The sequence below is a fragment of the Bactrocera neohumeralis genome, chromosome 4 (assembly GCF_024586455.1).
Source record: "Bactrocera neohumeralis isolate Rockhampton chromosome 4, APGP_CSIRO_Bneo_wtdbg2-racon-allhic-juicebox.fasta_v2, whole genome shotgun sequence".
Classification (NCBI taxonomy): Eukaryota; Metazoa; Arthropoda; class Insecta; order Diptera; family Tephritidae; genus Bactrocera; species Bactrocera neohumeralis.
In genome coordinates, this window is record NC_065921.1 from 36551076 (window position 1) to 36574723 (window position 23648).

General features: G+C 36.4%; 1 protein-coding gene across 1 annotated transcript in view; it reads left to right on the forward strand.

Moving 5' to 3' along the window:
- Positions 1-23648, forward strand: part of LOC126755094 (Krueppel-like factor luna) — a 373428-nt gene that overhangs the window by 343598 nt on the left and 6182 nt on the right. Inside the window, exons 3-4 of the mRNA XM_050467426.1 lie at positions 10666-12001; positions 12591-12725. Of these exons, the coding sequence (XP_050323383.1) occupies positions 10666-12001; positions 12591-12725 (1471 nt within the window). The remainder of the gene's footprint in view (positions 1-10665; positions 12002-12590; positions 12726-23648) is intronic.

Below are 23648 nucleotides of genomic sequence, written 5' to 3' on the forward strand. Positions count from 1 at the left end.
CTGAAATGTGAAGCTCTGTGCAAAAGAGAGTTAACTTAATGCCAAATACTTGACCATAAAGTAAATAAAATATTTTTTTTTAAATTATGTTAATCAAAAACAGGTATTGGAATATACAATTTCTTCAAGAAGCCAATAAAAATGTTACGATTTCGCAAAATAATAAAATTGTGTTTGAATTTTGCTTTACTTTATGTTAAATTAAAGTAATAAGATGCTAAATATCTGATTACAAATTAGCATTGAAGAGCATATCGCTCATTTGCTGCAAGACCGGCATAAGTCAAAAAAATCGATTTGCCAGAAAACGCGTTAAAAGTTTTCAACTGACTCCAACCTTACACGGAAAACAGGAATCATATTCTCTTCTCAAGCGGAGCATATAAGAGGTATTCATATGAATTTTTCACTCAACATGAAGTATGATATAACGAACAATTCTGCATCATTAACTCAAAAATCACGTTTTTTGATTTATGCCGGTCTTGCAGCAAATGAGCGATATATAAAATAAAAGCACAAAAAATTTTGCGAAAAGCAGAAAATTTCTGTCGAAAGTAAAACTTTGCAATAAAGATTAGCGCCATGAGCCAGGCTTACAGCAAACGACAAAACTTTGGACATATAAAAAAACATACAAATGCTGCACACATGCCGACTACATACCCTGTAAGAAAAATCATAATTATAGCAAGTAGTGGCATTTTTACTGTTGTTGGTGTTTGTCAAAGCCTGGCTTACTAGTTACTTCATGTTGCATGCGCATATGCTTCTATGAAAATTAATGCCAGTGCAAAATATTTTTTGCTACAAATATCAAATTCATATATAATTCTCTTGGAGTGATTATTCGGTGCTTTATTCCACAACTTTGCTTTCCTACAAGCGATACATGTGCAAAAGTTTCTATTAAAACGCAATGTACTTATCATGACCGCATGGCGTATGAGTAACCTATATTATATGCGCGTCAACTGTCAGATGTAATACTATAAATATTGGTGTATATGTGTTATTGTGGTGCTAAATATAATTTCATATATGTATATGTCTGCGACTGGAGTACTTCTACTGGCAGTGCTGTCAGAGTTGCAAAACTTTTAATGCAAAATTATCGGCTGCGTAGAAGTGACAGAAAAACCGCAAAAGTACTGCGAGGGCATTTAGACAATTTATATGCTTTAGAAACTTTGCCTTCTTGGTATACACTAATTCTTATTACAGGTCAAAGTTGCTCTAATAATATGAAGGTTTCAGACTAAGTTCTTTGATTTGTCTTGTACGCATTAATCTATGATTTGTCGACTCTTCTGATCGCGATTGATTTCTATTTCTAATAATTTGCTTGAGTCAATTGGAAGGAGCTTTTTTAACTATTATCAATTTGTACATGCAGATATCTTTCTCCTGCGTTCAGAATGCAAAAAAAATATAAGGGATGTTTTAATTCATTGGAAAGAAATACCATGATTCTGGCGACTTCGGGTGAGAAAATTGAAATAAATTGGTTTTAGTGAGAATAGGCCTCTTGGATATTGTTGAAGACGAAAGAAAATGTTAATATAATCCTTTTAGAGCTAAGTAATTTTGAATTTAACCGTTCATGTGAAGAACAATAAAAGGTTGCGAAAATCTATAATTTATTTTATTGAAAGGATTTTTGTGGGTAATTTATATCGGCCAGTCTGAGTCAAATTTGATGAAATATGTGACAGGAAGCCAAATTTGGCGTGGTATAAGGTAACCAGAAAGCACTTTTACATCCATAAAATTGATTTGAATAACATATTTTTATTGAAGAGAGTATACTTCTAAATTTCTGTTTGTCTTATAATATGAGACCCCTAAAAGCGCTCTATATAAAACGTACTCTAACTTAGAGCATAAAAACTTACTGAAATCTCTCTAGAATTGCCGAATAACAGCACAATTTAAAGTTTCCAATTAATATAATACTTTTCAACCAACTTAGAATTTTAATTTAGAAGATACAAGAAAGTTACCTACCGTTTCTGCAAAGAACAATTATTAAGTCATTTATTTTCAACAACTTTTCCAGTTTCTCAATTATTTCAGGCTGCTTCTGACGGCACAATTCGTAAAATTCTCAAAAAATAATAATATTTTAATGTTAAACTTTTCCACTAAGCTTTTTTCCATCATTTGAAAAAAGTCCCACTTACGACCTACTAAAGCCAATGCCAAGATATTAAAGTTTTATTAGAGTTTAAGTATAACTAACATATTTTGTGGCGAAAAAACTTTACAAGTAAACACATGCAATCAGTCTTTCGCATAATTTCCATAATGACAGGATACAAACAACTACTAAAGTGCATATTTTCGTCATTCCTAAATGCAGATGAGCGCAGATATCCTACGTATTTCGCAAATATTTACCAACAAATACAAGCATACACACACAAGTGTGTCTTTGCAGAGTCGTTTTTGCAGCCAACAGCATGCTGTAGATACTCTGAACCGACGGCAAGCACAACTCTAGCCATATTTCAAAGCTATTAACTCTGCACAAGCATATTACCCGCCCACACATACAGTTATAAATACAAATGTAGACATAAATAGCGCAAAATAAATGCATATGCATAAATTCTTGCTTAACTATATACAGTGGGAGACATGCAGACAAATTAAGAGTGGCTTTTTCGCTGTCATTTGCACGCACACACAAATACTTGCGTTTATATTACAAAAACAAAGTGAAAGCAGTAAGCAAGCAAGAGCTATGAAAACAAACAACAGCCATAAACGGCATAACTAAATAGCTTTCACATACATAAATACATAATTATTTGCAGTTTTGCATGTAATGCTCACACCTGGCGGACTAATTATCCCCTAAGCCTCCTCTCCGCCACAGTCCGTCAGTAGTTGTAACCATTGTTATTGTTATTATTGCTATGCGTTTTGTTATTAATGTTGGCAGCGTTAGATTGCTGACATTTGGTTTTTGTTTTTGTTGTTGTCGCTCAGCTTGAAATGCCTGTTGCCAATGGCGGTGATTGTTGTGCTGCTGCAAATGATTGTGATGATGATTGCTGTCATGTTGATTTGCTGTCATACACCTGTAGGTGATGTGCTGGTAGTCGGTGGTGGTTGTTGCTGTTGTTGTTGAGCTTATTGTATATTTATGACTTCATTTATTGTTTTACAAATTGCGCTAATTTGTTGTAATTTGGTAGCACCTCAAAATGCCGTTGCGGCCATAAATATGTGTTATGATTTGTGGCAGACTTCTGGGGGCGTGCACACACCAACAAGTGTACAGCAATTGTTACAGGTAAACGAAAGTGTGCAAATAACGGCATTTAATATTCGTCAGCGTGTAAATTAATACTCACTTTTGCGGCAATGTGCTTTACGATTTGACGCTCACACCGATTGTCTTTTTAGATACGCTTCCACAGCTAACGCTTACATGCATTTGGCATTTTCAATCCCCCCACCCCCCCGTTGTGTGCTAGACACCGTTATTTGTTGCTATCAATATCAAATCATGAAATGTGTCCATCCCGAGTTATGAATTTTAAGAGAAGAGAGACGTAATAAATTCTGCCATCAACTGTCACAACGAATATAAGCAGAAATATCCTTGTAAGAGAGATATGTATGTTGTTTGCTAGTTTTTAATACCATTTCTGTTATGTAAGGCAACTGACGTTTAGTTGCGTTGCGTTTTGTTACTTTTGTTGAAAGTATTTAACAGAATTGCTCAAATTTATTCAAGAATTCGCAATGTAATGCAGAAGTGAAACTGAGACCCTTTTTATTTAAACTATAATGGGTGTTTTCTTAAATAAATATTCGGATTTTAAGAAGAAATAAAAGTCACATAATTTAATGCTATGACCAAGAATTTACCCGCTATTATTAAGAAAAAGGCTGGCAATTATGTTTTTCAAAATTATTTTGGACAAATTACCGGTAATTTCCAACCGACAAGCAAAATTTTTGTTCACTTTTTGCAACAATTGAGTTCGTATGTCAGCAATAAAGCGTCAATTATTATCTTCCAAGGCGTCAATAGCCCCGGGCTTATCTCTGTAGGCTACCTACTTCATATAAACGCACAAAAATTAGCCCAGAGGTATTAGATCGCACTATCCTGGAAGCCGCGCTACAAACCCACTACGCCATATACATAATTGGCTCCCTGAAAGTTTCCTTCAATAAATTGATTGCTTAGTTGGCTCTATGACATGTAGCGTCGTCGTCTTAGAACCAAAAGTCCTCCCCATCAATATCCTCCAATTCCAGCACGAAAAAGTCATTAATTATGTCTCTATAATGACTGCAATTTTATGACCGGCTTGGTTTTGGAAGAAATATGGAGCAATGATATCCTCTGTCCATAGAACATACCAAACAGTGACTTTTTCAGTATGTAAGGACGTCCAAACCCTGACTTGTGGATTATTATCACTCTAAATGTTACTATTTTTTATATTAACGTATTTTTTTATCTACCGAAAGTGAGATTCATCGAATATTGATAACATCATATCGCACATATTGTTGCAAAGTAGTGAGTCTGTTCATTCTGAAATGTTAAACCAGACTAAGTATAAAATAAATAACTGCTGTTAAAAAGACCAACTCTGTATAAAGTATTGCCTGAAGAACACCCGTTATAGTACACCATGAGTCCCGACTGCCTACTTATTTTCCTATGATGAGTAGGCGATTGCCATACATACAAGTAATTCGAATTACGGCGTTCGGTTGCCACAGCCCTCACGATAGGCGCCACATATAATAGCGTTACGCTGCTGTATGAACGAGTTTTCGAGAGTAAGGTTCTGCGAAAGATTTACGGTCCTTTACGCCAAACTGCGAAAAGGAAAAACGACTGGCGCGCAGTTGTAAACTCGACTATAATTGCGTAAGCGATGTCTACGACAACAAAGAAGAAGAAGACGAAGATTTGTAGGTCAGTGGTACAGTTTGCATAAACTGACTGTAATTTTCAATTAAGGAAAATAATGTTAGACAATAGGCCTCACAGAAGTAGTCATCCTTAGATATCATTCACTATGTGTTTTATTCATTAAATGGCTCTTACTAATAATCTGAAAGTCTAGCCTTAGTTGCTCAAACGTGAAGGTTTCAAATATTTTTATTTTTTTTTAATATTGGCATTTATCTAACGATCACATGCTATAAAACTCGTGTTGTAGTTCGTGTGTATAAGCAAATGAAACATACACACACGTTAAAAGCCGTATTCATAAAGGCTTTCTAATATGTGTGAGCAAACTTTGTGCACTCGCGTGTGTGTATGTGTGTGTGCTTATTTGAAATGCGTCATAATGGGGCACAATTCAACAGTTTCCACTTCAGCACAATACAATCAATCAATAGATATGCACAATAACCGTAACGAATAGTCCAAGCGGGGAGTTGGAACGCAAAGGAAAGCGGCAATTTATTCAATGGTTTACACTGCAACAACAACAAAAACAATACATATAACAGCAAATGGGTGAAAGCAAACACCATAAATTATGGCCGAGCAATAACAATAACGGCGAGCCAGCAACAGCCAGCAAATATTGAACAAAAACATGCACAAATACATACAGTCGCTAACGACAGCGTACAACACCATTACACACATACATATGCGCATATCTGTATTTATCAAAAATGTGCGCTCAAATGCGTTGTTTAGTATAATAGCCAAAAAATGCTAGGCATACGCGCTCAGCGGCGGCAGCGTGTTAGTTATTTGAGAATAAAAGGGAGAAATATTTATTTTCCATGCCGATGCTCCTCTTTGCAGTTTGCTATTGTTATTATAGCTATTGCTGCTGCCGCTGCTTTCGCTGTTGTTGCCAATGTATCGCATTCAAAATTCAAAAATAATCTCTTTTGCATGGCGCTGAAAACACATACGCAGACACACGCACACTCACATGCAATTTTATTGTTGTATATATTGCGCTTGTATGTACATAGTAGAGGTTTTTTCTTTTTGTTTTTGCTATCTTTTGCGCTCTTTGTTTTTGCAGCTTTGACCAGCAATCACTCCACATAAATCATTTTTGAAGCAAACATTTATTTTCTATTGCATGCTTTCTGGCGCTAGCGCTCTTAGTAGCGAATTTATTACAGTCAGAGAGAGGGGATGAGGCGAAAGGTATTAACAATAAATATAGCAAGATTTCAATCGCTTTTATTTAGCTTTGCTTACATCGAAATTGCATAGCACGAACAGCGTAGAAAGCACAAAGAGCATTTAAGTTGTATTCTAGTGAAAGGAGATGCTAAAATTAGATTTTTGTGTTTCTTTTTTTGCGCGTATGTTTGTTTTTGCTTTTATGAATTATTGATATTTGAAATTTCATGCTTGAGATATCATATGTCAATTTTAACCTTCGTTTTGGAAACATTTAGTAGGTGTTGTGATTAGAACTATTGAAACGCAATTTTTCTTTCTTCTCTTGTATTTTTTTAAATGGTAATTTTTTCAAAGAAAATCCTTTTGCGTAATCTTCATCAATCTACGATTATTAATGATTCTCATTGGCATTTTTTAAAAGATTTCACCATTAATTTTTTATGAAAATGGTTTCCATGCTTCAGCAGGCTCCCTCTCCGTTTGCTATCAAAATTACAGATTAATCAAAAAATAAAAAGGAGCAGAAGTTTAACTCATTTCAAAACTGAAGTATAGACTCTTCAGATAACAGATCGCTGCTCTCTTCATTCTCTGATCTTCACTTCTTTCGGATGAAGTTCCGTTTAGAGCTGCGAAAATTATAATATAGAGTCAGCTTTCTGGAGCTATCAGATTCCAGTTTACATGTTCTTAAGAATCCAAGGTTGCTGATTAGTTCCGATTTTTATACATTTCTTGAAACAGTATATGGCTTAGACTACTATTGAAGTACTTTAATAGCTGATAGCGATAATTAATCTCTAAGTAACATTAATACAATACACTCACATCTCTAATACAAGGCAATTATTAAAGTTGTGTAGGTGAAAACTTTGAAATTTCTACCCCTAAACGTATGCGGGCACCTTCATACGTGCCCTGTAGGAAAACCAACTTGTTTGAGGTGTATTTTTTTCATAAAAACCAAAAAATTTGGGCGTTTTGCATTGTGCAGTCATTTTACCCGCTCTACAATCCTCTTCCATAGTTCTGACTTGGTTCGAAAGAACGAGTTTAAAATTTTCCGGCATGGTGTATATGTGTATATAGTTGTTAAAAGCATCTCACTTACATCAGCTATTAATCATTGCACATGAGCGAGTGAAATTGCTTTGCTGCTGATTCATACGCCATTAAAGTGGGTCCTTTGTGTTACAACAATTCCGACACGCAGTCGCAGAAGTATATCTTTCGTAACGCTACGAAACTCAGCGGCGATATAAGCATACTTTTGAACCCATCGAGCAAATATTTGTTCTTGCAAGGTACTATGCCTTTGGAAGTTGAATTTCGCTTTATACTAGAAAAACTTGTCTGATAGAAATCTTATACACACACCTTCTGTTTAGATCTTCCCATCATGATTACGCAATAAGCTAATAGTATGTGTATGATATACTTTTGAAGAGATTCCGAAGAAATAAAATTATCTTCGTTACAAAGTGTCCTGACTTCAAAACCTGAATTTTTTAATTTTCTGTTTCATATTTCGTTCTCCATTGTTTGGTTTATTGTGCAAACTATGACGATCCGAGTAATGCTATCTTTTGAAGTAATGTGATACGCAAATATGCGAACATATATGGCAAGTATTTGCGTACTTCGAAAGTCATATTTAACGCCATGAGTTGTAGAGCACTCATAAATTTTTGCACAAATGTGTTATTACGAAGTTATGCGTATTTGCAAGAGAGGTATACGAGAATTCAAGAGTGTGCATGCTTAGAGCGTAAATGGAACGTTTATTGTAGACGAAGAAAGACAGATTTTGGGAAATTTCTGCTCTTCACATTGGTTGCAGCCGTACGCCAAGCATTAGTGAGTACGAATCGAACACAATATACCAGCTAAAAATTCAGAATTGTATTTTTTCATTAATTATTTATTTACGAAACATAATAACCGTGTTTGTAATTTTGACATTCCTTTGTAATTTGAGCCAATCGCAATAGTAAAACTGATCTAGTATATCCAATAAACTTGGTTGCATTGAAAATGATAACTACCCTAACTATGTTGTTGGCTTCGCATGTATGTTGCTTTTTTGACATGTAAGCAGTAACCATAAACAGCGAGCAGACTATAGGCGAATCGATGGCGGCTTATATTTATGGCAAATTACCAGTTAGTCTTGTGAAAACAAATTTACTTAACTGGTTGATATCCGTATTGCTTTCGGAATCTGTCATAGAAACATTGAATATGAGTAGTTAAAAAATACAGGGCGGGATTTATGACAACTGCCGCAAATTTTCGAATGATGCTTTCATGCAAAAACCTCAACTTATTGACCACTTGTCGCTCCGGAGCAAATTCATGATGTAAAATAACCTTAAAATATAACCAAACCGCGAACAACTATGAGCATCACCTTGATTTTTGAGCGGCTTTGTTGTGATTTTTTTGGTTTAAGCCCTTTTTTTTTCTTCCCTTTGATGACTTGTTTACGATCAAGCATATCTTAAAAGACCTGTTTACGGTACTCTTTTTGAAAAAAATTCAGCTTTATTGGGACGAGTCAAGCGTTTCATACCCAAAATATCCACCAAAATTATTCGAACGTATTCGTGAGAGATGTCGAGCGCTCTTGTCATCTCCCCAAGATTTGCCTAACGATTTTTAAACACAACATCCTTAACTGTTTTAATATTTTCATAAGTTAAAGATATCGAAGTTAGTCCAAAACCAGGTTTGTCTTCTACGCTCTCTCTACCATCTTTGAAGGCTTTGTACTACTCGTAGGCTTGTGTTTTTGATAAAACTGAATCACTGTAGCCTTTTCTAACATTTGCAACGATTCTCCACATAAAATTTGGTTAGAAAAATAAAATTTGAGAAGAATTCATTGTTCGATAGTTTTATCGATTGTAAAAGTCGCAACGCACTACAGAGGTGTACCGACTTAAGCAGCTTCTGTAAACAAACTGGTAGTCAGATCGCGCTCATATTTGGTATAGTAATTAAGGACAGTCCTACAAATTTTACAAAATAAAAGTTTTACCCGGGGAATTTAGTTACAATTTAGGGGTGCATTAACGATCAGCAGGACGAATTGAGTTGATTTAGACATGACCGTATAGTTCCTCAGTTTTTGAGATATCGATCTGAAATTTTGCGCACTTTCTTTTCTAATCAAAACCATCTACATATATAGCTACCGTACAAACTGAACGATCGAAATAAAGTGCTTGGAAACCTTTTTCATTTCACGAGATACATATGTACTAATTGCATTTGTATTCACCAAATTTGGCATGGGTTACGATCAATGGTGAGCTCTTCTTGTCAGGAATATTTTGACAGATAGTGGAAAATTATTTGAAATATTACTTAAAACTACAAATTTCATCCGCCCAAATATCACACAATAAAATTGAAAACTGAGAAAATATATATTTTAAGGATATTTTACAATCCTTGTGAGTATTGTAAGCAAAACTTTTTCAAATACTCTCTGCTTTAAAATATTTTATTGACTCAGAACCTTAAAGCATAATTCTTCAGGTCCAACTAGTTAAGTTAGTCCATATTTCAAATAGTAAATACTTGGGCCGTACGGACATGCCTGTATAGCTCAAATTATTAAACCAAGAAAAAGTACTGTTATATGTTCCAAATAAGTGGCTGAAATAGATAAAGAGAATCACTAATTAATGTAACACAAATATTAGTTAAAAAAATTATGCATACGATTGGTAGCAGGCGCAGTACCACTGATTAATAGTGGAGAATTTCATACCACGATGATAACTCAGACGCAATACCCTTGCCTGAAAATTTTCGCAAAATCTTCAGACCGTATTTCTCATTTTCACTGCCAATGGCATAAAGAGGTCATGTCAATGCGCAATTCACTTGGTTGCAGCAGTGTAAAGGCATACAATTGCCTCAAGCCAATGAAAAAGTTTATATTAAAGTCACCAAAACCATATTTGTATTCATTCCAATTACGACAGAAATTAATATCGCCATTTTGGCGTTGCATGACCAACGTCCACGCTTTACCTTCGGGATCCCTCACACATTGGACTAAAATAGGTTGTTGCTCCCAGCCCGGCAGTGGCATATTTGCTATTTTGTCTAATATTTATAATCTCTTGTCTCAAGCAATCGCTACCGTGCTTTTCTCTAAGAGAATCTGCCTGTTATCAAAAAGCATTTTCTGTCACTAGATTACTTACATTTATTACATAATATTTGTGTTTTCTTTACGCAACGTTCGACCTGAAGTCGATAACAGTTCACTATAATTGAGAATGTTGTTTTTGTAGTGGCAGAATTCTGCCGAGTTGACAATCCTTGACCAGATAAAAAATCCGGGTCCGTACCAGTAACGTATTCCCGTTCGTGGGAACAGATTTTAATTGAGGATCTGGTTCAGCGGTCGTAGGCACCTAATCGTAAGCCTTATTGTAAACAAAACTTTACTCATACTTATTCGTCATTTTAGCCATATTTTTCAAACAATGTGTTTTCTCTTTCAGACTTGGTACGAATTGGAACGATATCTTCGCGATGAACCCAAGTTGCAGTCCTACAAGAAGATTCATGAACTCGACACAGCATGGGATCTGCTATCGGCGCCGGCGCGCATCTTCGAGGAACTCAAAATCAAAGAACAAAACCTCGACTCAGTTTCCACAACGTCTTCAGTGTCCTCGACATGCTCTGGCATGTCATGGGATAGCAGCGGCACGCAGGCCCTGAGTTGTTCGGTGGTAGTCAAACAGGAGCGCATCGATGACGACGACGATGAGCTGCACTCAGATAGCTGCGAGGAGAAGTACACCGCTTCTGCGTTGGCCACTTCATTGGGCAATGCCGCCGCCACTTCGCTAGCGTACTCGCCGTGCGGCTCCGCATCGAGCACGCCGACGCCGATCGTTGGCACCATCAATTCGGCCCAAATTGGCACGACTTTATCGGGGGTGCCGGAGAAGGGTATCAAATTGCGTGTGATCGCTACAAAGGCGCACAATAAGGGCGTTAGCAGTCGTGCCAATAGCATTAATGTGAGCATCAGTAGTGGCCATAACAGCAACAATCAAAGCAGCAACAACAGCAACGGTGGCGGCAGCAGTAGTAGTAGTAGCCCGCAGGATTATATGTTGCCGACCTTAACGCCGCCATCGTCACCCGAATCGATACGAACCAGCATCACAAACAATACGCAGCAACAGCAACAGAGGCAGCAGCAACAAATCGATGCTGGTACTATGAGTGCTACTGAACTGGCTACACTTATACAACAGCAACAGCAGCAGCAACAGCAACAGCGCATCGGTCAGTCGCAATATTCCGCTGCAACGCCAACTTCTACCGCCATACTACGCTTCTCCAGCGCCGTTACGACACTGGTCAATAGCAGTAAGAATCCTACTCTGACGTCGACTACAGTTCCTCTATTACAACAGCAACAGCAAAACCTGCAGCAGCAACAACAACAAAAGTCGCACATAAGCATACAAACTGCCAGCGCCGGCACAAACACCGAGCCGCATCCGCCGTCAGCAGCCCAGTCACAGCCATCAACATTGTCTTCGTCGTCAGCCTCGTCTACGGTCCACTCCAACATTCCGCGCAGCACCATCGTTCGTCTGACATCGGCGAATGGCACAAAGAGTGGAGCCATTAGTTTGGCGCGTGTCATACAAATGCAGAACAGCGGCAGCGGAAGTGTGGCAGCAGCGATGTTGAATGCGTCAGCCACATCCAAACAGCAGCAACAACAAATGCAACAACATGTGATGAATATGGCGGTGACAGCAGCGCAGATCGCCCAGCGCGGCACACAGCTGCAAAATCCCCAAGTAACCACATGTGAGTAGCTCGCCGAAATATTAATTGAATACGAGAAAGAGATGGAAATATAGCTCTGTTAGTTTGAAATTGTGTGAGGGAAAGAGCAAGAGTTCGAAATGTATTTTTCAAAGCTCCTCTTTACAAAAAATATTTTGAATCGCTTTCAAAATTTAACTGTTATACCAACTAAAATAATTACCCAAACATATTTTCCCAATAATTTCTGTCATTAGTCACCAATATAACCATATAATTGGCCACTCAGCTTTTAATTGATTCATAAATCCCAGCTTTTGGTGGCTTTGAAGAGCTTTTAAAAGTCCAAAATCTAACGATCAGCTTTTTCAAAAAAGTTTCAGCTTTTCCCAACTTTTAATTTAAATATAAGTATATTAAATAATTTAAATATATTAAATTTTGTGGTTAAATATTTGCTTAAATATCAGTTCGTAGACGTTGAATTTACTTAAGCTTAACAGCTCTTAAAAAAACTTTTTAATCCGTAATTATTCACAAAAATGTAAAACTTAATATAATATGACATACTATTAAAGCCAAATCGCTGTTATAAAATGTTTATATATGCTTTTCTTATCCAACTCGGCAGTGACTACCAAGACCCACCAGCGACACGATCACAGTCCAGATGCCAAGCGTCGGATACACAAGTGCCAATTTTTGGGTTGCAAAAAAGTATATACCAAAAGCTCACATCTCAAAGCACATCAAAGAACGCATACCGGTAAGTGTAAAGAAACTGTATATATAACTGCTTAATCAAACTTAAAAATACTTTTAAATATACAATATATGTAGTAAAGCTTTCAAATAACAGTAAAAGCTCTTATATTCGCAAAAAAAACCTAAGGACTTCAAATCAATATAAAAGTGCTCTAAAGGATGGCTGCAGTTTACACACACAAACAAAATTTTGAATCAACATTTACGAAGGTTGATCAAAGGTCCTGTTAACTTGGAGATAGCGCAATAGACAGTTGCTTAGAAGTGAGCCCATAAACACACTTCATACAGCGATATGTTTGAAGCGTTTATATCCAAAAACCGATACGACTGAGGACAACCAATAACAAAATCACACGCATTTTGTGCCACATGAATCAATAAAGTGACGAGGAGGGAACAATTCTCACACTCTCGCCTCATTTGGGCACAAAGAGAGCATATTACTTGTTTGACTGATGCTCCTATGTGTAGAAATATATGTCGACGCATGTGTGTACTCATATATGTACTCAAGAATTATGAAATATAACTCTTTTCAACACTGAAATCAGTCATTTCATCAGAATTATGGTATTTTGAGAAATTGTTGGGCCGCAGCAATTGATGTGTCCATGCAAGCGGTCCATTATGGTGTGTATGAGAACACAAGGTTGCCCACACAGGCAGCTTTACATGCTTGTGCGGATATAAAATATTTGAGTTATGTGTCATGGTGTGGAAATTTTGAATGTTTTGCTGTCAAACTCAGTGATGATAAATTTTTCAACAATTTCCATTAATGGAGTTTTTAGTCTGTTATGCAGGAGATAGTAACAAAATGGCGCAACGCTTCGGAAAATATGGATCATAAATAATATTTGAATATGCAACCTGGGCAAATAGATTTATATGAGTATACATATGTGCAAGTATATGTAAGCGCGCCTGGAAATAGGCTATAAAATAGTTTTTCTTTTGTTTGAATTTATTTGTTACTCTATTTTTAATTTTTCGGTATGTTATTTTTTTTGACAAGTAAAAATGAGCTTTCATACGACATTGTTTCTTTGTAGCTTCCTAAATTAGATTCTTCTGCTTCTTTTTTGGCGTAGACAGCGCTTACGCGGTTATAGCGGGCAATAGTTTAGGCATTACAAAATCTTAAAACACTTTTGAGCTAAATGCAACCTTGTAAAGGACAGATATTTTTACAATTATGGAGTACTCACCTAATAAATAATTAATTATACAAATATGGCTAGTAAACTATAAACCTTAGTTGTGATTTTTATTTAAGATACATAAAACTAAACAGGAAAACAATAATTAATCTTACTTAACGAAAATATATAACACCAATTTCTAAGAAGAAACTGTAATCAACTCGCTTGTACTCAACTAGGGGCTTTAGATGATGTTGAAGGATAGAGCTTATATGGACTATATATGCTATTATATAAACCACTCAAAAATCTAAAAGAAATTATAAAATTCATAAATTATTATACTCAAATAGTACTAAAACTAATTATAGACTGCAAGTGCCGAATAACGTGTTTAAAAATGAATGCTAAGCTTCAATCTACAGTCGTAAATGTCTAAAATCGATACATCCCAGACCAGTTCGAATATTTGTGTGAAAATATGCACAGTTTCCATGCGGAATAACTCCAACATACTCACACAAACAACAAACACATGTTAATGCGCACTAATACACAAGCAGCAAACGAGCGATTGTCGGCAATCCTTAGCAACTAACGAAATCACAAAATCCACTAAAAGCTGCTGTAAAAACCTCCGAACTGGGCGAATATGTTGTAAGACTTTTCAACAACTTTGCACTTTTGCACTTTCCACACGCATACACTCACACACGCACACATAAAGTGCGCTGCAGCTGCGCGTATGTATGTGCAGGCAACACAAACACAAATACCGGTGTTTAACTGCTAACTGGTGCAGCAATCAGCGTCACCAGCAGGCAGACAACCCAAACACCAAGTTTCGACTGCAATTACAGTCTCACTGAACGTCTCCTACCGTCGACTGCCGCTTCCTTCCGTAGCCTACATTTCTTCCTCTTCCACGGCAGGAGTCACAATGAACTCTCGCCTGCTGTTTGGCTGCCTGAATGAACAATCGTTAACTTATGTCCGCCAGCAGCTATAACGAGCGTTGTCTGTTGCCAAGCTGATTGCACAACCGCATACGCTCACCCAATCCAAGCACACCCATACCCTCACACACACACAGATACACGTATTGATGGGCATGGATATGGTGTGTACGGCAGCATTATGTGCAAGCAATGTCGTTGGGGATTTTCAATCGTTCCGCAGCTTATTTTTGCTGTTCCTGATTTCCGCTTGCATGTTGCTGTAATGTTTTTGCTATTAGGCACACAAAAAAGGCAAAGTAATACAATCAGCTTGAAGGAGTTGTTGTTGCTGTCGTTGTTGGCAAAATTTCAAAAGTGCTTTCGCCATCAGCATCAATGGCAGAGCCATAAATAACGCAACGTGCCATAGGTATAAGGCAAGCGGCAGCAGAGTGGCGAGCAGCGAGCGGTGTGCGGCATGCTGTAATAGGTGAGCAGGCCAAATTGCCAATGGCTGTATTGAATTTGAAATGCGCATCGCCAAACAAGGATATCAGATAAAATGGCGCAGGACAAAAGATAAACGACGTGGGGCAGCAACAGCAGCGCCTTCGACAAGGGACGGCAGCGAGTTCAAAATGTTGGCAAAGGAAAAGTAAATAAATTTGCAAAACGCAAATAAACAAAAAAAAAGACCAATTCGATAATAACTGCTGCAAAAATCTTTAAAAGTGCATGAAATTATAAAAAATATGAGCATAATGGCTTCTCTTAAGTGGACAAATGCTTTGGGGCTTCCTCAATTTAAACTAAAAATAAATTATTTTTAAGATTAAAAAAGTTATTAAGTGTGTTTAGAATACGCGAGGCAAGCGCTTTTATTGAGCTTGTTGGAACAATTCAAGTAGTTCGTCCAACCTGAAAAGTATTCAGAATTTTCTATTTTAAAAACATTTTTTTGGAACAATAGTAATGTTTTTGCCGAAACTGATAGCAGTTTTCATATTAGTTTGTTGGAGGGTTATGGAGGTATAAGAAATGAGAGGCCGTTACAATAGGTTTTGCCTTTCAAAACAACCTCCGCTATGCGTTTGTGTTGGACCAAGGTCTTAGCCTAGATTGGGCTGGGCTTAGTACTTTCTTTGTTATAAATTTCTTAAATGTCAAATGCGATTTTTCGACAACGAATCACTGCAAACTCTTTGAGTTTGACATTCATAGAAAAATCACAAAGTTTTGCGGAGTTTTTGGGAAGATTGGTCTTTAGATACAGATTTTCGTAATGAATTAGTTCATTGAAAATTTTAGAGAGCCCATACGGCGTCGAGTGATCGTATTGATCATAGAGGAAAATAAATTTGGACAGCCATCCAATTAATCTCCATTTTACACTTAAATATTTTGACCGTAAAAGTACCTTCCTTTCAAACAATATCTCGGAAGTTCCAGTACATTAAGTTTCTTTGAAAAAAATCTTTTAAAGAAAAAATCTGTGTGAGGAAGGCAAAGAGAGCATCCTTTAGAAAAATCTTTAAAAAATATTTAGGTACACACCATAAAAACATATATTTCTAAACATTCAATTAAATAAAAACTAAAAGTAAAAATGTAGATAAGCCTCTTTGAACATTTATCAGACAGCCTCAATACATGTCAACGACATCATGTGCTATCGCTCAAAAAACAAAATTTATTCACAAACGCCAAAAGCACTGCAGAGTGACAGCTGTAAGCTATATACCGTGTTTTGTTATTGTTTTTTTTTTTTGTTGTTTCTGCATTCGTTACAGAATATTTGATTTTTTCTAAAGATAAGAAAAAAGTTTAATCAAACCGCTGAGTTCGATGTCAAATGACTCACTGGCACAATGTGGTCTGGGTGTGATCAAAATTTTAATTTGTTTAGAATTTTCATAACCACAACAACAGTAACAAAATACTTTTTCTAAATTGAATGCTTTTGTGTTGGTAATTTCCACCCAAAACATTGTTGAAATTCCTCCGGCAGCTGCCCTGTAGCGAAATGTGCTGGCTATAAATATGTTTCCAGTTAGTATGAACGGCGAACCAACTAACACTTTTGGTTGTTGTCAGTTATCAGATTTTGGTCAGAAATAGAACAATTTCGTTGTAGTCCATAAAATATATACAAATGTTTAGAACAATTCGTATGCCAAGCAATTGAATGGCCGGGGGATCCATGTTAATATTAAACAATTTCCGATTCGCCGACGCGCTCCATTCTCTCTCCGTACCTAGCAAAACTGTCAGACTATAAATCTGATACTTGTAGGACTAGTTCGATTGTAATCAGAAGTAGTCTAATTATGTTAAATTAGTTTTGTTTTTTATTTATTAATATTTTACGCGTTCCCAAAAGCGTGCTCCGAAAATATGCGCTGGCTGATAAGAAAAACTGGCTGCCCGGAGAAATGGTCGTTCTTTCTCACTTTGCATTTCTGTTATGTCACCCGCTTTCCGCATTTTTTAGTTTGATTATTCATTCATACTCGAAAGGTATGCACTAAAAAAATTATATAAATATATACTTATATACCTACAATGTATATATATTAGCTTAGTTCGTGTGCGATGTTTACAGATTATTCCGCGGCACATTCCGATGCAAGTTTTTGCGGTTATCACAAATTTTCACTTATTTTTAGAACCCCGTTGTTTTAAACTTAAGCTGATAACCAAATACATATCGACATATATAATGTATGTACAATATATAATGTGTATATATGTATAAGCACTACTAACATAGTTTTAGTATCAACAACGTTGCTTCGTTGTGTTTTTGTTAATTCTTTCGTGTTTAGAGTTTGTTGTTGCTATTTTTAGAAATTTTGTCATAACATACGTGACGCAATTTATCGAAACGAATTTTTTCTTATTTGTTGTTTGACAGAAAAATATTAATCAAGTTGATTATAAGATATGTGTGTAATATATACTTTTCTAATATGACAAAGCTCGCCTCCTGTTGCGAGGTAGTTAAATACTATTTGGAATACCGCGGCTGGGAAATTCTGCCTTACTTCTCTTATAGTATAGGTCTTTCCCCTTTTGACTACCTTTTTTACTATAGGATTGCCAAAATCCGGATCAATTCCTATAACGTGGAAACAGTCGATGCACAATGCCCTCATTAGTTTGTGATTCACAGAACCGGATACCAAAAATTGACTTGATTCTTTTACGATAGCATCCACAAAATGCAAGAAATAATATGTATATGTATATGGTAACTTCTGATGAATAATACTGTAAATAATACTAACGCACATGTTTTTTAAATAAAAGTTCCAAATTTTGGACAAAAAACCATACGAATGTGGTTACAGATCCAAAATTATAATATAACAATTTTGAAAAGATTATTTTGAGCTTCGTAAATGCCAAGTGCAGTAAATATATATATGAGTTAACTAAAAGATTAAATATACATAATTTTTTTTTTCTTAAAAGAGTACGATTGTGACAAAATTTGAACTAAACTTGCAATGAGTATCATCGATCAACCACCGTATTCTCAGATTTGGCTCCGTGTGATTTTCCGTTGGTAAATCAGTCGCCTTTCTCAAAATGATTAATTGATTTAACCAAAGTTTTGATGAAGAAACAAGTTTTTAGTAATATTAAAACTCGTATCATTAGCACGATCTGATTTGTATACCATGAACAGGGTATATTAAGTTGTTATGAAATATATAATACTTAAAAAGAAAGATCTGTGACAATATAAAATATAAATATAAATGAGCAGCGTGAGGAGCTGAGCCATACATGTCTGTCTGTCAATCTATTTATACGAACCAGTTCCTCAGTTTTTGAGATATCGATCAGAGATTTTGCACATGTTTTTTCTCCAGAAAAGTAATCATTTGTAGCAACCAACGATATAGAACGACTATAACGAATAGCTTCCATACAAACTCAGGTTCTTGTATGAAAAAGTTTTTTATTTGGAAATATATCATTGCAGAACTAGATGCGGATTTTTAAACAATATTATTCTATACCTCACGCTTTCTTACTCACGGATCAAAGTATCCAAACTCATTGACATGAAAACAAAATTATTATTACTATCTAGTAATATTACTAACTTAAACAGTGTTTCTCAAAAAAATCAAAATTATTTTGATTCATATCTCCGTCCATTCTCATGTGTGTTTCCCAAACCTTTCTCTTCTTCTTTGATAAAAAGCACACGTGCGCCAATTCAATTACACTTTGGAAAAGCTGTAAAAAGAGTTAATATGATTACGGTACCCGAATATCAGCTCGTTAACCATAAAACGCTGCGAATATTGCTACTGACACTGCCCAAAGAAAAGTATCTAAGAAAAACTGGGTTAAGTTTTAAATGGAAGATACACGCTGGCATTTAACAGGATGACGCAAGTGGCAAAGCATATAAAAATGCGATTTTGTTTCCGCACGAACCAAAAAGTGCAAACCTAGAGGCAGTGGGAAAAAAGTTATGCAGTAAACAATAAAGTAGTACCAGTGCACAGAAAGCCAAAAAGAAGCTGCAACCAAAAGCTACTTTTATATTTAATTTAAAACCTTAAGAACCGGAAGTAAACACCAGCAAGAGAGAAAAAGGCAGCCACAGTTAAAACGGACTGCAATAAAACTCGCGCGCATCCACAAATGTGTGTAGAAATATGTATGCCAAATCTGCGACAATCTGCAGCAAACAATTGCTATGAGCTGCCGAGTGACACACACATACGCAACCCACACACACACAAGTACGAGTGCATATGGACGAACGCGTCTAAGACGCCAGCAGGAAGTTGTATTTTCGAGTGTGTAAATAATGGCGATGCCGCACAAAAACGGTGCAGCGACGATAGCCGAGCGCGCCAAACGATCACAAGCGCAGCTGCAGCGGGCTGCTCTCTAGCAGGAAGTTGTTGCGGCCACAAACTGCACTCGACTTAAGAATTTAGCGACGCCAGTTAGCTGCTGCGCCGACTGCGCCTTCTGCGGCCGGCCTCCAAGCGAAGGCTGCTTGCCTGCAGCACGTTGCATGAATTTTTAAAACGGAGCCATAAAATTACACGAAAATTTATTGCCCAAATCGCAGATAAAATGTAACCTCAACGCTTTATCAACGGCAGCTGTCGCCATGCTGTGAATTGCTAACTCACTCACGAGCTTTGCCTCGTTAGCAAGTGGCTTGCTCCGGCGCTTACTGACACAATCCCATTGCTGTTTGTGTATTTGTGTGCGTTAGTGTATGTGTGTGTATGTTTTCAATCTGATTCCTTTTGCGGCCAATAGCGCATGCAGCAAGGTCCGATAGCACGCACACACACAAACACACGCAAGTAAGGAGCTAAAGATGTCTGAATTGACATCCTCTGGTTTAGACCACAAAACACGGCTAAGTCATGCAGCAGCGTAGTTTTTATTACAATCGCAGTTTCTTACTTCACTGCACTACGCTGCATCAAACGGTGCACTGTGGGACATTGTGCTATTTTAGATGCTCAAAAAATAAGCGATCTTTCGAAAAAGAATAATATTTTTAAATACTGATTATTAGATTTGCCAAAAAGTTTGTAACACTCAGAAGGAAATGTTTAAGGCCCTGTAAAAGGTAAATGATCAGCATGACAAGCTGAGTCGATTTAGTTGTGTCCGTCTATCTGTGTATACACGAACTATTCCCACTTGCTAAAGATCTGGATGTTCTAGCTAAAGATATGTCCTTTCCCCCCATCAAGTACTTACATATATATAAATACTTTTCATTTGACGTTATATCTACCAAGGCAACGATACAGTGTGTGAAGAAATTGTTCACATCGAGCCACTATAGCATAAAATATAGCTTAAAAACCTGATCGATCAAAGCCAAGTTCTTGTAAGGAATCCGTTGCAACCGAACTAATCACAATTTTAAAGAGGCTATTTTCGTGAATTTTTTTAAAAGAAAGTACTAGATTGAATGTTTCGACGTTCTATGGACGTAATTAAATATATTTTTAGCTATATTAAATTTTTTTTTTTACAAAAATATTGAAAAATAACGGAGTTATGTGCTGTCTGCGGAAGTGCGGAAAAAAAGTGCCTCAACTGCTGGCATGATTCCGGTCGATTGCGTAGCTGAAACAAAAAAATTCAAAATGTTTATTAAACTTAAATATATTTTCTATAAAATGAACTACACCCTTTGAAAAATATCAAAAATTAAGAAAATGGCGTAATTCTGAAAAAAAATCGTTTTTTAGCGAAAAAAATGGTCGTATTTTAATGCCAAATTGATCATTTTCAACCAATCAAAAAGATCGTAGTAATAGATTGTATAGCAAATATATTCAACTATACCCAGTTTTAATTTGAAGTCGATCGGTCAATTTCTCGTTAAGTTATGATATCAGCAATTTTGAAAATTGTCGTTTCGAGAAAAACGCGTTTAAAGTTTCACCTCTGAGCGGTCGCTGTTTAGAACGCTGCCATTCAAAAAGTAGTCAAGATACGACCTTGCCGATTTCACAGAATATTTTTGAATATATAAACTATCGAAAAAGCAAAAAAAATTTTAGTGAAAGTGTCACTGGTATAGCCCCTTAAGCTAGCAACAAAAAAGAACCTCTGAGATTATTTGAAATAAAATAAATCTTATAAAATTCTTTTGAGGTGGCAATACTGGCCAAGTTTATAAAATAGTTCATCAAATAGTTACTAGGAAACTCGTGTGAAAAGTTTTTTGTTTTGTTTTTTTTAAGCGTTCTCTAGCTTTTGTCATGGTATTTGAAAATGTACACAGAACTATTTAATCCAGAATTAATATATGTGGTGGTTAGTTGAAATTCCATCCTTTCCAAAGAAAAAATATTATAAAAAAAATTATTATATATATCCTCACGCAGATTATCTTAATGAATTCCATAATAATATTTTGTTTTGTTGAAAATAATAGCTGCATTCGCAAAAAAACTTGAAGTAAATAGTTTAATTTTTTTAGCTTAATGTACCATAAAATACCATAAATTAGTTTAGGTTGTTCTTAGCTAAATAAAATCATATGAGACTTTCTCCCCTTTCCCTTCAACATCCCGCATTTTTCGTTTACAAACTTACTGTGCAATACTTTAGCTACTTTATCTCTCCGTTCCACTTTACTTGCTCTGCAATGTCAATATTTTATAAAACATACAGTTAACCCGCCTTTTGCCGCAGTCAGCCAGCTGCGCGCCCTCCCTGTATCCCTGTATGCGCCACGTTAAGCAACTTGCCTTACATATCTGCACTTAGGCGGCCGCCTCCTTTGTCTTAGCTCTAAAGGAATTTTTAATTTTCTTTTGGTGAATTTTCTATTACCGCAACATTTCGCTTGCCACACTTGCACTGCCGCCGCGCCACCATTTTTAATGCTGCTCCACTCATTCTGGCCACTAACTTACTTTGCGCGCATATTTGGCTTTTGTTGCGCTGTAAGCTTGAGGCGGATGTAGCGGTTGCGAAGCTGCTACTTGCTCGCAACACTCATCCGACGCTTATTTACTTGTTCGCGTTGGTTTCGACCGCTTGTCCTACAATCGTAAGTAAGTAAGTAGCGCTTGTCATTCATGTTGCTGTTGTCGGATTTTCTCATTTTTATGGTCTGTTTGTGTCCTTTCACTTGACTGCATTTGTAATCTTTCCCTAACGATTTTCCTTTTTGGCATTTTTATAGTCGCTTCGACGCTTAAGTAATTGAAATGGCCGAAAATGAATGGCGAAACTAGTTGGCATTATCTGTGTGTAAGTTGGGCGGAGGATTTGCCAAGTTGTGGTTAACGTTGTTGCTTCGTTGTTGCAAGCGGCTTTTGTAGTAATGCCTCAGTGTAAAGCGCGATCTGCGCATTTCACGGCATTTCCTTGAACTGCGAAATCCGTCATAAATCGTGCGAATTGTAAGTTTCATTGGGCGAATTAATAAACCGTTGCAACGGTTATAATTGCCGTTAGAGACGCGCCTTGGCTATTTCATCCAATACCTTTCAATTTATGGACTTCAATGAACTTCAGAGTTTATTGTTGAGCATTGTGATATAAATTGGGTGTTGGAAGAAGGATTAAAATGGCTGCCGCGACAAAATTTTGAGCTTCATCAATAGTCACTATGCGTTTTCACAAAAGCACCTGCATTCTTAGAAAATGAATGTGCTAATCAACCTTTAAATAACATTTAGCACTTTTAATATTATATAATGATATAAATAAAATTCTGTACTGGTATTATTGGACACTTCACAAAACATTCAAAAGCTCCAAGGACGCATTAATAAATTATGTGTGCTGATTTTTAGCACGCTTCTTCCGTCCGAATGCTTTCTTGTACTCACTTTTTTGTGATCTGTGCATTACACCAGCGCCGGAAGCAGCACAATGTAAAAATGTGTACCGGAAGGGAAATGTATTGCCACAGTGGAATATGAACAGTAAGCAATGAAAAAGAGAGGCAAACTAAATGGTTAAAATACTTATTCCTCGAATTTTAACGAAAATTTAGAAAATTAAACTCGCATTAACTTGAAAACATGCACGAAATTTAGACAGTCAAATTTTCATTTCACACTTAATTTACAAGGCACTAGAGCCGTAATATTTCAGATTCTGCTGTGATAAGTCGTATTTTCAGACTTTCAGCAGTTTCCATATATGCTTACTAGGTATTCGTGAGATCGGTGGACAAGAGAGATTTTAATTATTTGATTTAAGTCCCCCCTACATCAAACATTTTTTCATTCTACTATAACACTGCATTGTACCAATGGATGTACTCCGTAATTGAACTCGTTAACTATTTGCTCAATTCATGGTCATTGCCGT